Raw genomic sequence first — 12500 nt, 5'->3', positions numbered from 1 at the left:
AAAAATAAGATGTTCTTGATATATGAGAAAGATTGCAATACAGCATGCATAGTTTGAACCTTTTGTGTTTAAAAAAGATAGGCAAACATATGCAAAGTCGAAAATACCACAAATATATTAAAACACTTTACCTGTCTTTCTGTAGCAGGATTACAGTATTTTTTTCTTCCTTGTACCTTTTTTTGTAGCTTTTGATAATGAACATTCACTGTAATTTTGTATGCAGGGGAAAACAAATAAGGGGTTTTTTCCCTTAAAAAAAGATGTGTTTTAACATTTCATTTTATAATTTGTATTTAGTTTAATGACAATGAAACAAATCGAAGATTGCATGATTTCTTCTTAAATTGCAAAAAATTGTTCTTTTATAGTATTGAAAGTGCATTTTAACCTGTAATCCTCAAAATGAAGAGTTAAGAGATCATTTCTGTTAGATTTTGGATGGTAGGTAGTGAGAGCCTCTTTCACTTTGTTTCCTGATTCTGTTTTGGGGGAACTAAGAACCAAGAAGGAAGAAGCTCAGAAGACAGTAAAGAATTGACTATAATAATCTGACTAAAAAATAAAGCTGATTATGTATTACATCCTTCAGTTATTTCAGACACAGAAATATGCAGTTCTTTGGTGCATTTATTTGAAAAGTATGCATTTTGATCACTGGTTTTTCCTTTTAACTTAGATCCTCCAGGTCCTATTGATAACACTAAAATCGCAGTCACTAAATGTGGCAATGTGATGCTCAGGCAAGGTAAGTCTGGCTAACACTTAAGCCTTTACTTGTTAGTAATTTGTCACTGTTAAGAATATGTCGTTATTAGCCATCTGTGCCACTTTTTACCCAGCTCAGTGATGTAATTCATACATGAAGTAGGACAAATATTGGAAAAGCTGCCAGTGTTTAATTTTTGAGTGAGGGTTTTAAGACTGTCGATAGGAGCTAGGAAAAAGGATCTATAACTTTTTAAGACAGACCATAAAATTGCAGCTCATAACAATATGGGTTGGTAATTTGAAGATTCATGTTTCAAAGGTTCTCAATTATCCCTAGAGGATTCATGCTGTGGGATACACTATGAAAGCTTTTACAATATGAATTTGTACATTGGTAAATATTTTTTCTATATATACTTAATTTTAGGAGCAGATTCTGGTCAAATTTCTGAAGAAACATGGAATTTTCTACAGTCTATATATGGTGGAGGGCCTGAAGTTATCCTACGACCTCCAGTTGTTCATGTTGACTCAGATATACTACAAGCAGAAGAAAAAATTGAAGTAGAGACTCGGTCTTTGTAATTTTGAGAATATAGAGTGTTGTAATGAGAAATCATTTCACTTCCCCTCTCATGTACACATGTAGAAACATTCCTAAAAGCATGTTTATTTTCTCGATTTTTAATATTTTATCTTATTCCTTCTTACTGGGCATTATGGAAAAATGTGTTAAAAATGTATAATATACTACAGGTTGGTATATTTAATGCTTTAACTTACCATAGTCTTTCAGTGTAATATTTTTGAAAGAGAGTGATAATTGTGATCATTTGGTAATCAGTAGGTTATCTTTGATCTTTATACTACATTCAAATCCATAGAATCCTTTGTAGTTTTGTAAATACTTTTGCTTTGAAAACTTTTTCATTACCCAAAACCATCATAATTCTGACCAATCTTTTTAGTTCTTTGAAAACCTTATTTAATTGTATAGTTTTGACATGGCTTCATATAATAAAGAGCCTATTTTAAATCTAGAATTGTAGTCAGAAAAATGGTAATTTCCTAAAGCTCAGGAAACGTTAGGGTGTCACTTCTTTTGCACTGCAGCATATAAACTAGCGTATTAATATTTACAAAATGTCTTTTGAATGTATCAAGGATGTATTTAGTTTGAGTGAAATTTGTGTCTCAGTAACTTATTGCCTCTTATACTGTAAAATATTAAACTTCAATTCCTGTAATCCTGGATAGTATGCATTAATATTAGTAAAAAACTTAGTTTTAGGGCACTTTTTATTTTGAGAGCATGAAGTATGGAATGTGTCACTGAGATTGTTGATAAAACTGAAAACACTTGCAAAATGATTTTTTAATGAAATGCAGAAGTCTTTGATTAATATAGTATGCACTGCTATTTGCTTGATTATGTGATGTCAGAATTTTAACTATATTTCAAGTACGGAACCAAACTAAATTACTTTGAGTATGTTGAATAGCATTCATGATGGCTTTGTTTTGACTGGGGCAGCTGCCACCAGCTAAAACAGTGTTGTTAAAATTCAATAAAAATGATTTTAAAATGTAGAACTTGGATGTTGAATTTATTTGATAGCTAATAATAGTGAATGGTATAAAGTTTGTTAATATTACTACTGTCTTCCTGTTATTTCTTAACCAGAAGTATGCAAAATAAGTCATTTAGTGTAGTAAATTTTGATGTTTAATGAAATGATGAACTTATTAATCAGCCATTAAGTCTACTTGAATTTTTTAAAAATGTATATACTTTATAGTTTTCTTCTTCATAATTATACTATGATACTCTTTAAGGATTGAATGATATTACTGGTCTGTTTCTAAATCACCAGAGTTCAGTGTAATGCCTGACACTTAGGAGATAATCAAAAAAGGTATGTTTTTAAAGTGCTTGTCATTTACTGAATATTTGTGATGTTTCAGCCACTGTACTGAAGTGCTTAATTACATTTAGTCCTTAATACACCCTATGATTTAGGTAAAGTGGCTTGCCCTAAGTCATACAGCAAGTAAGTGGTAGATATGGGACTCCAACTCAAGTCAATGTAACTTTATATCAGTACTCTTACTCACCACGATATTATCTCCCAATGAATTCTTTTGAAACAGATTATGGTATTAGTCATATTCATTAATAGCATTTGCTATTGAGATATATAATACAATAAAGAATACTGCTCTCTAAGAGATTATATAATTTTTTTACATTTTAATCATCAAAATACATAACAATGTAGTAAGTAAAGTGTTAGCAGTCCCGTAGACTCTCAGCTGAACGTTGGAGTATGTGTGGATAAGTGTGGAATAAAAGACATGGTTTCGCTGAGGATGATTTTCTTGGAAACACTTAAGCTGAGAAATAGGAAAACTGCAGTCAAGGGATAGTGAGAGCCTACATGTGTTAAGAGTACATCAATTTATAACATGAAAGTGATTAGTTTTTGGACTCGAGTCAGTCTGCTTATATAGTTGACCCTTGAGCAACATGGGTTAGAACTGTGGAGATCCACTTAACACAGATTTTTTTTCGATAGACACTAAGTATGTTTTACTTATGATTTTCTTAACATTTTTTTCTCTAGCTCACTGTATTGTAAGAATACAGCATATAATATTAATACATATAACATGCAAAATATGTCAATTCCTTAGGATAGCATATTACCACACTGGCTCTTTTTTTTTTTTTTTTTAAAGATTTTTATTGGGGAATTGGGGGAGGGGAACAGCGCTGGGGAATTGGGGAAAGGGGAACAGACAAGTTGCTATCCTTTTTGTTCTTCAGTCTAGTTGTGGAGGACTTTGCTTCACTGGCTCAAGTTGGCACCATCATTGCGCTCTTCCCAGGTGAGGCAGATCAGTCACTGGCTTCTGGATGGCCACTCACACGCTGGCTGCTGGCTACACACAGTAGCCCATGGCAACCCACTGCAGCAGGGGCTGCAGCCTACGCCATTGCAGGCGACTCACGGCAGCCCAGCTCCAGGTTGAGCTGTTGTTCAGTATCTTAGCTGCAGAGGGCAGTGTCACTGGCCCTCATGTGGGATCTGAACCGGGGCCCTGCAGAGCTGGCGTCCCAAGCCAGCTCTTAACGCACCACTCGGCCGGCGCCACACCGGCTCTTTCAAACCTTGCTGTTCATCTGGCTGCAGTAGATAAACTACTGCTCTTTTGCTAAGATTGAGGAAGTAGAAACATAGTCTCTTGGTCATGGCAATCATAATATCTGGTTGTCCCACATTTAATAATACAAGTATTGATCAATGGGTTCAGATAGTGAGGGCTTAATTCTTCCATTATAAAGTTACTGATCTTTTCAACTAATATCTACTAATGATTACGAATCAATTATTCCAGGTTGCAAAATGGTTTTCTAATTCTAGCATTTCTTTTGAGGGACTTTTCAAAATATTTTTCACCCTGTAAATGAACTGCGGGAAAAGAAAAGTGGTTCTGGATCTGTGATGTAAATGTTGAAACCAGTACTAACTTGGTGCTCTTGGATTCAGTTGAGATCAATGAGACTATTATCTATGAATTGTGTCACCTAAGTGAATGGAGGATCATCTGAGGAATGTATAATTCATTCGTTATTTTAAATATTTCTAAATCTTCCACTAAGTCAGAGTTATAAGAGTTTCTTACTTGGGCTATGCTTTTCACCTCTTCCAAGCCTAGAGAATTGCCTTCAGTCTAGGTTGAGAGATGTTATAATAGACACAAGAGTTCCATAAAATTGTTGGATTTACTGTAAGGATACTATTGACACTTCATCATGTTTCATGATCTTATTTTGAAAATCCATGGGAAAAATTTATCTTTGGTCTTAGTACTGGGAATAGTAATGCCTCCTCTGAGCAACTGGTTTGCTATCCCATGTGTACTGAGACTGTCATAAGTGATCTAGTTTTTCCCTTGTTATAACCTCTGCCAGAAAGCTTTAAGCAAGTGTTTAGGACCTTAGAATATGTATTTCTGTGCATTATTTTTCTTCCTATTTTTCTTTTTCCACTTTAATTATTTAAAATTCTATTTTAGCTATTAAACTAATTTTTTGTAAGCCACATATATTTCAGAAATAAGCAAGGTATAACTTTTTAAAATATGACAAATATATTGGCCTTTTGTACAACATCTTCCGCACTAGACAGTAAGCACCAAAAGGATTTGCCTCATTTACCTCTAGTGCTTAACTGTGTGGCACAAAACAGTTATCTGATAAATTTGTCTAATAAAATAATGTTGATGGCTCCCTCTTTCAAATTTTTTCCTCCCTGGTTTTTGGGGTACAATTCTATCCTAGTTTTTCTTTTACTTCCTGGCCTCTTACTCCTCCTCTAGTTGTCACTTTTATTTCCTTGCCTCCAAATTTTAGTTTCTCAGGGTTTTGTCTTGATTTTCAGCTCTTTTCACTCTTTGTGTTCTCCCTGGATAACCTAATCTAAACCCAAGGTTCCAGTGACTACTTGTATATTGAAGACTCACAAATCTGTACCTCCAGCTTAGACCTGGAGTCTGCATCCCAAATATATATATACTCAGCTGAGTCCTGGGCAGCTTCATTTGGATGTACGAGGTGTGATAAAAAAAATACAATGAATGTTTAAAAAAATATATTACAGTAAAAGACACATTGCTATTAATCCTTCTCAAAACACTCCCCCTCGCTTTGAACACAATTATCCCATCATTCTTGCCATTTTCTGAAGAAGTTCTGGAAATCTATTTCGTGAGTGTCTAGTTGCACTGTTGTGGCTGCCTCAATGTCCTGAATCAATTCACAGTGTTTTCCTTTCATGGTCATTTGGACTTTGGGGAAGAGCCAGAAGTTGCACGGTGTCAGATCTGGTGAATAAGATGGATGAGGACACACCATAATATTTTATTAAATTTTTTTTTTAATTGGGGAAGGGGAACAGTATTTGGGAAGGAGAACAGCCAAGCTGTTGTCCTTCAATCTTAGTTGTGGAGGGCGCAGCAAGCTCAGCTCCCAAGTCCAGTGGCCATCTGGCTGCCCATAGGCAGCTTGAGGCCGCTCAGCTCAATGTGCTGTGTTCAATCTTAGTTGCAGATGGGCATAGCCCACCATCCCATGCGGGAGTCGAACTAGCAACCTTGTTAAGAGCACCTGCTCTTGCCAGCTGAGCCATCCTGCCACCTGCTGGCAGCTCAGCTCGGGTGTAGCTCACTGGCCCATGTGGGAATCGAACCAGTGATCCTGTTGTTCAGAGCTCATGCTCTTAACTGAGCTACTCAGCCAGCCCTGTAATGTTTTTATTTGACAGAAATTGCCATATACCAGAAGTGATGTGTGACATGGTGTGTTGTCATGATGGAGGGTGAAGTAAAGATGCCCACAAAAGAGAACTTCCAGAACTGCTTCAGAAAATGGCAAGAATGATGAGATAAGTGTTGTAAGTGAAGGGTAGTATTTTGAGGGGGATTAATGGCCATGTGTCTTTTACTGTAATACATTTTTTTATTTAAACATTCACTGTATTTTTCAGTCATACATCCGAGTTACTTCTAACAGCATATCCTACTCAAACACATCATTTCCACCCCCTAAATCTGCTCCTACTTTAGTATTTCCTATGGTCATCAATGACACCTCCGTCTCCTGGTCGCCCACACCAGGAATCCTAGACTCTGTTTTAACTTACCCACAAATTCAGTCAGCTATCCAAGTCTTGGAGATTCACCTCACCAAATAACGACACATATTTAGAAACAAGGACATGCACCAAACCAGTTATTTATAATAGCATGTAAGTGAAACAGCCCAAATAACCCCAAATAGAAAAATGGTTACGTAAATTATATAACCATCTCCTGGGTTTTTTTAAAGAATATTTCATAACATGGAAAATATGAAATTAGGATACATTATTTCACATCAGATTATATATACCCATAGAAAAAGTGGTAACTTCTTTCTGGTAGTATTATTAGTACAAAGTCAGTAGTATTAAATTCCATCCTCATAGGGAGAGGACTTTGTATCAACTTCTCTTTCTCTCTGTAATGTTTTCCCACCCTTTGCCTGACTAACTCCTAAATGCACAGTCATACTTCACGTCTCATTCATCCTGAATGCTATTTCATCAGGAAGGCCTCCCTTTTCCTTCTTTTCTAAAAACCTTAGATGTGACCTTTTGGGCATATGGACATAGTCTCATAGTAACTAGTACTTTTCATTCATGTTACTTATCAGTTTGCATTTATGTACAGTATTTGTGTGATTATTTCTTGAATGTCAGCCTCCTTCCCTCGACTACAGGCTCTGTAATAGTAGGGTCTATGCTTGCTTTGTTTACTACTGTATCTCCAGCACCTAGTACAACTCCTGGCATAGTTGTCTAAAGAATGAGTGAATGAACTCTATCAATGGTTTTCTAAGCATGTTCTGAGGCAGTGCCTTATGTGCCATGGTAAGGGACTGAAGGAGATGTCAGTGGTTGCCCATTCCCTGGTCATCTTTTATTTGGGCTAAGTATTGGATTCTGGTATAAGATTGTGTTTATAAAAGGAATGCCAATGCTTCAGAAAATATTGTACAATCCCCTGAATTAGATGATCTTGGAGTCTCTTTTCATCTTCAATATTTTGTGATCCTAGATGAAAATAAGAATGGATACTGGATTTATCAGGGTGATCACTTTGTAAATTATATAAATGTCTAATCACTGTTGTACACGTGAAAATAATATTTAGTATATCAAGTATAGTTGAAAAAAATTTAAAAATATTTTTAAAAGGCCTTATAGGGATATTTAATAATTAGAGAGTGGCCTTTGCCAGTGAAGTTGGCAGTGGCTCCTTATGCCAAGGACAAGGAAGCTCCTTTCCCTCTCTTGGATAATTGAAGAACTGCGGGTCTCTTATCCCTTTTTACTCAGCTAGGAGCTACTCCCAGGCCTAGAGTTTTCTTGGTTACCTTCTTTACCATCAATGAACTGAGGCTTTCCCCTTACTAGTTTAGGGCTTGCTCCAGAGAACCCAGGAGTTAGCCACTTAGGCTGTTCCCCTCTCATAGTCCCAAACTCTCATTCATGCAGTTCCCTCAACTGAGAATGTTTTTTTTTTCTCTGCTTTGCAAAGTCATGCTGTAACTCAAATGCCAACCCTTGTAAAAAGCATTTCCCAAGCCCTCCTCTGTTCCCACAATACTTCATTTATATCTCTATATAGAACCTTCTGCAGTTCAAACTTGGGCAAATTACATAACCTCTCTAAGCCTATTTTCTTATCAGAAAAATGTGAATAGTGTGATAGGTTGGGTTCCCCAGGAAACGGACTCTTACATGATTAGTGTGCAGATTTATGAGGGAATGCTTTTGGGATCATCATTCGTGAGAAGGGAAGAAGAATCAGGCAGAGGGAGAAAATGAGCTGTGATGTAGTCTTAATGGTATACCTCAGCTGTTGCAGGTTGTTCTGGAGATGGGATTTTCCATCGGAACTGTCCCAAGGGTTGGGCCTTCCAACAATTCCTATTAGTAGTACTGAGTTGATCAGTCATTGGATGTGGTCTCCTTGGGAGGGGGTGTGACATTGAACAATGCCAGAAGCAGGTTAACAGCTGATGGTTGCCTGTGGGCAATACTCCTGGCTGATGGGGTAATAAGTCCTTCATTCCTGACAGGGATCTGAGAAGTATATTTAGTATATTAGTGCCCACCACTAATAATATCTACTGTATTTTTGTCGTGTATAATGTGCACCCATGTTTTTGGCCCAAACTTGCAGGGAAAAAAATCTTTTAATTCAAATTTTTATTTGTTTACATTTAGGTACTTGATTTTTATATAAAGGAATTTTAGCATTTATTTATTATTACAATTTTAATTCATAAGCATAAAGGAATTAAAAACATTTATATAGATACAGAATTAGTACTACCCATGTATAATGTGCATCCTTATTTTTCCCTCACAAATTTGGGCAAAAACGTGCGCATTATACACGGCAAAAAACGGTTTCTCAGGATAGTTGCAAGCTTAAAATAAGATAAAGCATAAAAAGTACATAGCATATTGCCTGGCACATAGGACTCAAGAAGTTGTTATGGTTATTATAAATAGAACTTGGCTCTATAAGCATATAGAGCAAGATAGGGGAATCTTCTTTTGCTTATTTTTGTGTCTCTAGTCCTAGTATAGGGCCTGGAACCAATCAGGTTCAATAAAGGCCTGTTGATGTGTTAATATAAAAATATACCTGTGACCCTTTGCTTTGAAGATGTTATTTTGGGTTGAACTCTCAACCAAAACAAAAAGCCATTTCAACTATTTAATAACTTGTTTAGTGAAATAAAGAGAGACACATATATATATACTTGCCTGAAAAAAAATTCCAAAGCCAAGCAATAGAAAAGCTATTTTTACACAATTACAGACAATTACAGAAGAGCTTCAGTTAATATGACAATTACTTGACAATTACAGAAGAGCTTCAGTTAATATGGCTTCTACCATTGGATTTTATATTTTGGGAATATAATCTTCAGACTGTAGATGGGGAAGGAGATTTAGCTCAGCTTTTTCACACCTCATAAATGGTGAAGTCAATGGAACTATCAACCCAAAGTAAGTACTTACTTCCATCAGTATGTGTTGGGCTTTATTTTCCTGCGTGTTCAATATAGTTCATTGATATGCTTTAAGAGTATGTATTGAACACTGGTTTGTGCCAGACACAGGTGTGGGGATATAGAAATAAGCGAAAGTTAGAAGTCCCTGCCTCTAAGGATCTCACTTTCTTGGTGGTAGGTGACTGACATATATACAGTAAGTCCCCGACTTACGAACGAGTTCCGTTCCACGAGAACGTTTGTAAGTCGGATTCGTTCGTAAGTCCGACAAAGTGAGTCTTATACACCTTTGACACAAATATACAATGTAAAGCATAAAAAACTAAACACACACAAATACTGTAAATAAACTTTTTACTTTTACAGTTACCTTAAAATGGTGGTACAGTACATTACAACTGGCATATAGGGGATTGCGTGAAGTGAACTGACAAGAAGAGAGTTACTAACTGGAGGAGGGAGATGTTGGAGCTGAAGGATCATCAGCAATAGGAGATGGAGGGCAGGATGGAATTTTGTTCACATCTGATGTTGATGACACAGGTTTTTTGATGGATTCAATTCTGTCTACCCTCTTGAAAAAACGATCCAGTGATGTCTGAGTAGTAGCTCTTTTTTTCTCATCATAGAGGACTCTGTAGCACTGGATGGCATTCTGAACGGCTGCTGCAACCTTTGTGTATCGTTCTACGTTGGGGTCCTGTGCTTCAAAAGCTAACGGGTGCCTCTTCAAGCAAAGAAAATCCCCATGCAATTTCCTGTGTTGTGAATCTCTGGTTCTTCAGTTACATCTTCCTCTTGGCTCTGTTCATCTTTTTGCTGGGCCTGTAATTCCATCAAGTCCTCATTAGTAAGCTTCCTCTTTCTTCTGGACATCCTGGGCTCTGACTGAGCACTGTACTCCTGTACACTATCACACTGCACAGTAAGCACACAGCAGCACAACTGTGACAATGTCCGGCAGACACGTGAGCTGCAGCGATTTGTTCGCATCTACGAATGTTCGTAATGCAAGGTCCGTTCGTATTTGTGAAAGTTCGCAACTCGAACGTTTGTAAGTCGGGGAATTACTGTAGTCTGGAAGTGATAACTCACAAAAGAAATATAAGCAGGTAGAGAGTAAGAACAGTGGTGCAAGTGTGCTCTTGTGGATAGTGGTCTCGGAAGTCTCAGAGGTTTACCTTTGAGAAGGGGCTTGAAATACGCATTGAACATCGATGAGTTAAAAAGCAATAGGAAGTGTTCTAACCCAGGGGTTGGCAAACTTTTGAGACGGAAGAGCTGCCAGGGGTCAGCAAACTGCGGCTCGCGAGCCTCTGAAGTATAATTGAAAATGAAAATAAAACTATCAGTTTCATTTATAAAATTTTTAAAGGACATTCACATAAAGGTGATTATGTAAACATATATTTATGGCTCTCAAATAATTTTTAAATTGTTGTGAGAGGCAGGATTGACTCTTCCAGGGGTCGGCAAACTTTTGAGACAGAATACACCCAAAGATCAGCATGTGGCTCCTGAGCCGCAGTTTGCCAACTCCTGCTCTAGCCAGAAGGAACAACAGAAAGCGCAAAGTCCTCAAGTGGATTGAGCCTGCGTGTTGCAGGAACAGGCGGAAAGCTAGAGTGAGCGAGGGAACCAAGCGGTTGGAGATGAGGTAGGCAGGAGCATATATCACATACACATATTGATATTTTCCTAGCCTGGGACTGCTAAGGGGGCTAGGGTGTACAGATCTGTCAAGAGCCACAAAGGGCAGGATGAAGCGGATTTCCAACAGCGGAGCTACTGGGGCGCCTTTCCTCCATGGGCAGGGCCAACTGAGACTGTCTCACGGGATGGCCTGGGTCCTGCCCTCCGAAGACCAACCTTCGCCCGCAGGCGGAGGCCGACCGCGGGAGCGGACCTTGGCGGACCCCAGCCCGCTGGCACTGCACCGGCCGCGGTTACCAGCAGGCGGTGTAGTGAGCGCGCCTGCAGCCGCCGCCGCCGCCCGCCCGGCCCAGAGAGGAGAAAGGAGGGGACCGGAAGGAGCCGCTGGTGCTGCGGGAAGTGGCAGTAGCGGGAGGCGGGGACCCACCTGGAAACGCCGCGGCGCCGCTGTCGAGCTTCCTGCGGCGGCGGCGGCCACCCGAGCAAGTGCTGTGGCGGGGGTGGAGAGCGGCCACGGTGGCGGCACCTCCTCCAGTGGCCCGCGGCCACCGGCCCCGCAAGAAAGGTGAGCACGCGCTCAGGGCACGTGGTAAGGGCCAGACTCTGGAGAGGAAGAATAGAAGAGGAGGGAACCCGGGGTACGATCGGCTCCGGGACCCGGATTTGGAGCCGAGCGCTGAGAGGGGGGTGGACTGGAGGACGCGGCGGCAACGGCGAAGCCCCCACGTGGGGCGGGGGTGCGCGCGCACGTGTGCGCGGGCGAAAGGGGGGCGGGGAGGGCTCTTGGGAAAGCAACGGGCGCGCGCTCGCTAAGTAGCGTAGCCCACGTGACGGGCACGCCGAGAGTGCTTCCACGTGACAGGGAGGCTGGTTGAGGCTGAGGGATGCTGTATCTGTAGTATAAACGTGGTCATTGGGGGTTTTAGAATAGCTTGCCACTTTCCTTTTCTATTAGGGGAAATAGGATAAGAAATGTAAGGAGGAAGAGACTTCCTGCTCTTGCTCTGTTTTACACGTTCTTCAGTCCATTAATGAAGCACTTTTAAAGTTCCGAGCTCCTGATTTTTCTGTACCGCCATGTTGGTTCTAGGGGAAACTCGCGAGATGCTAGTGGGTTTGTGTCGCGAGATCTCTCGATTCTCGCGGGACCTTGTTGGCAGAGCAGTTGTCCTGGATGGCGGAGCCTTGGGTTCCGAGGGCCTGGGACCCGCAACTCTTTCTACCAGGCAAGTTGTTAGGGAGGGGCCAGGGCGAGTGCCTCTTGGTGCCGGGAGACATGCTGTGTCAGCTTCCTCTAGTCTTGAAGGGAATACATTGACCCCATTGAGGCGACACGGTCTTCCTCCCCACCCCCCTGCGGGCGCACGGCCACCTGCAGTCTGCATCCCTCAGCCCGGGCACCTTCTCCCCCGCGCAGTAGTAGTTCCACCCCTGTCCCAACTCATTGGAAGTCTGCAGCCGTGCTCGCGCAGACGTGACGATTCCATTGGATACCGTTGCT

At 40.1% G+C, this 12500-nt stretch overlaps 2 protein-coding genes across 9 annotated transcripts in view; both read left to right on the top strand.

Annotated features, from left to right (window-relative positions):
- The window catches only part of USP33 (ubiquitin specific peptidase 33), a 51443-nt gene extending 49142 nt beyond the window's left edge, over nt 1-2301 (top strand). For both annotated transcript variants that reach the window (XM_019644046.1, XM_019644044.1), the window contains exons 23-24: nt 680-748; nt 1139-2301. In XM_019644046.1, the coding sequence (XP_019499591.1) occupies nt 680-748; nt 1139-1296 (227 nt within the window). In that variant the 3' untranslated portion in view covers nt 1297-2301. The remainder of the gene's footprint in view (nt 1-679; nt 749-1138) is intronic.
- Nucleotides 2302-10841: 8540 nt separating this feature from the next.
- The window catches only part of ZZZ3 (zinc finger ZZ-type containing 3), a 101662-nt gene continuing 100003 nt past the window's right edge, over nt 10842-12500 (top strand). For 4 of the 7 annotated variants that reach the window (XM_019644025.1, XM_019644028.1, XM_019644030.1 and 1 more), the window contains exon 1: nt 11483-11564. Coding sequence is in view for 2 of the 7 variants with exons in the window: in XM_019644032.1 (XP_019499577.1) it covers nt 11107-11564 (458 nt within the window). In the remaining 5 variants the exon portion in view is untranslated. Of the gene's footprint in view, nt 11565-12089; nt 12226-12500 lie in introns of all 7 variants that reach the window. The other 3 variants (XM_019644033.1, XM_019644032.1, XM_019644029.1) reach the window with 3 other exon arrangements.

This window comes from Hipposideros armiger, unplaced genomic scaffold, assembly GCF_001890085.2.
Source record: "Hipposideros armiger isolate ML-2016 unplaced genomic scaffold, ASM189008v1 scaffold_84, whole genome shotgun sequence".
Taxonomy (NCBI): domain Eukaryota; kingdom Metazoa; phylum Chordata; class Mammalia; order Chiroptera; family Hipposideridae; genus Hipposideros; species Hipposideros armiger.
Note: the sequence above shows the minus strand (reverse complement) of the source record. Positions and strands in the feature narration are given on the sequence as shown.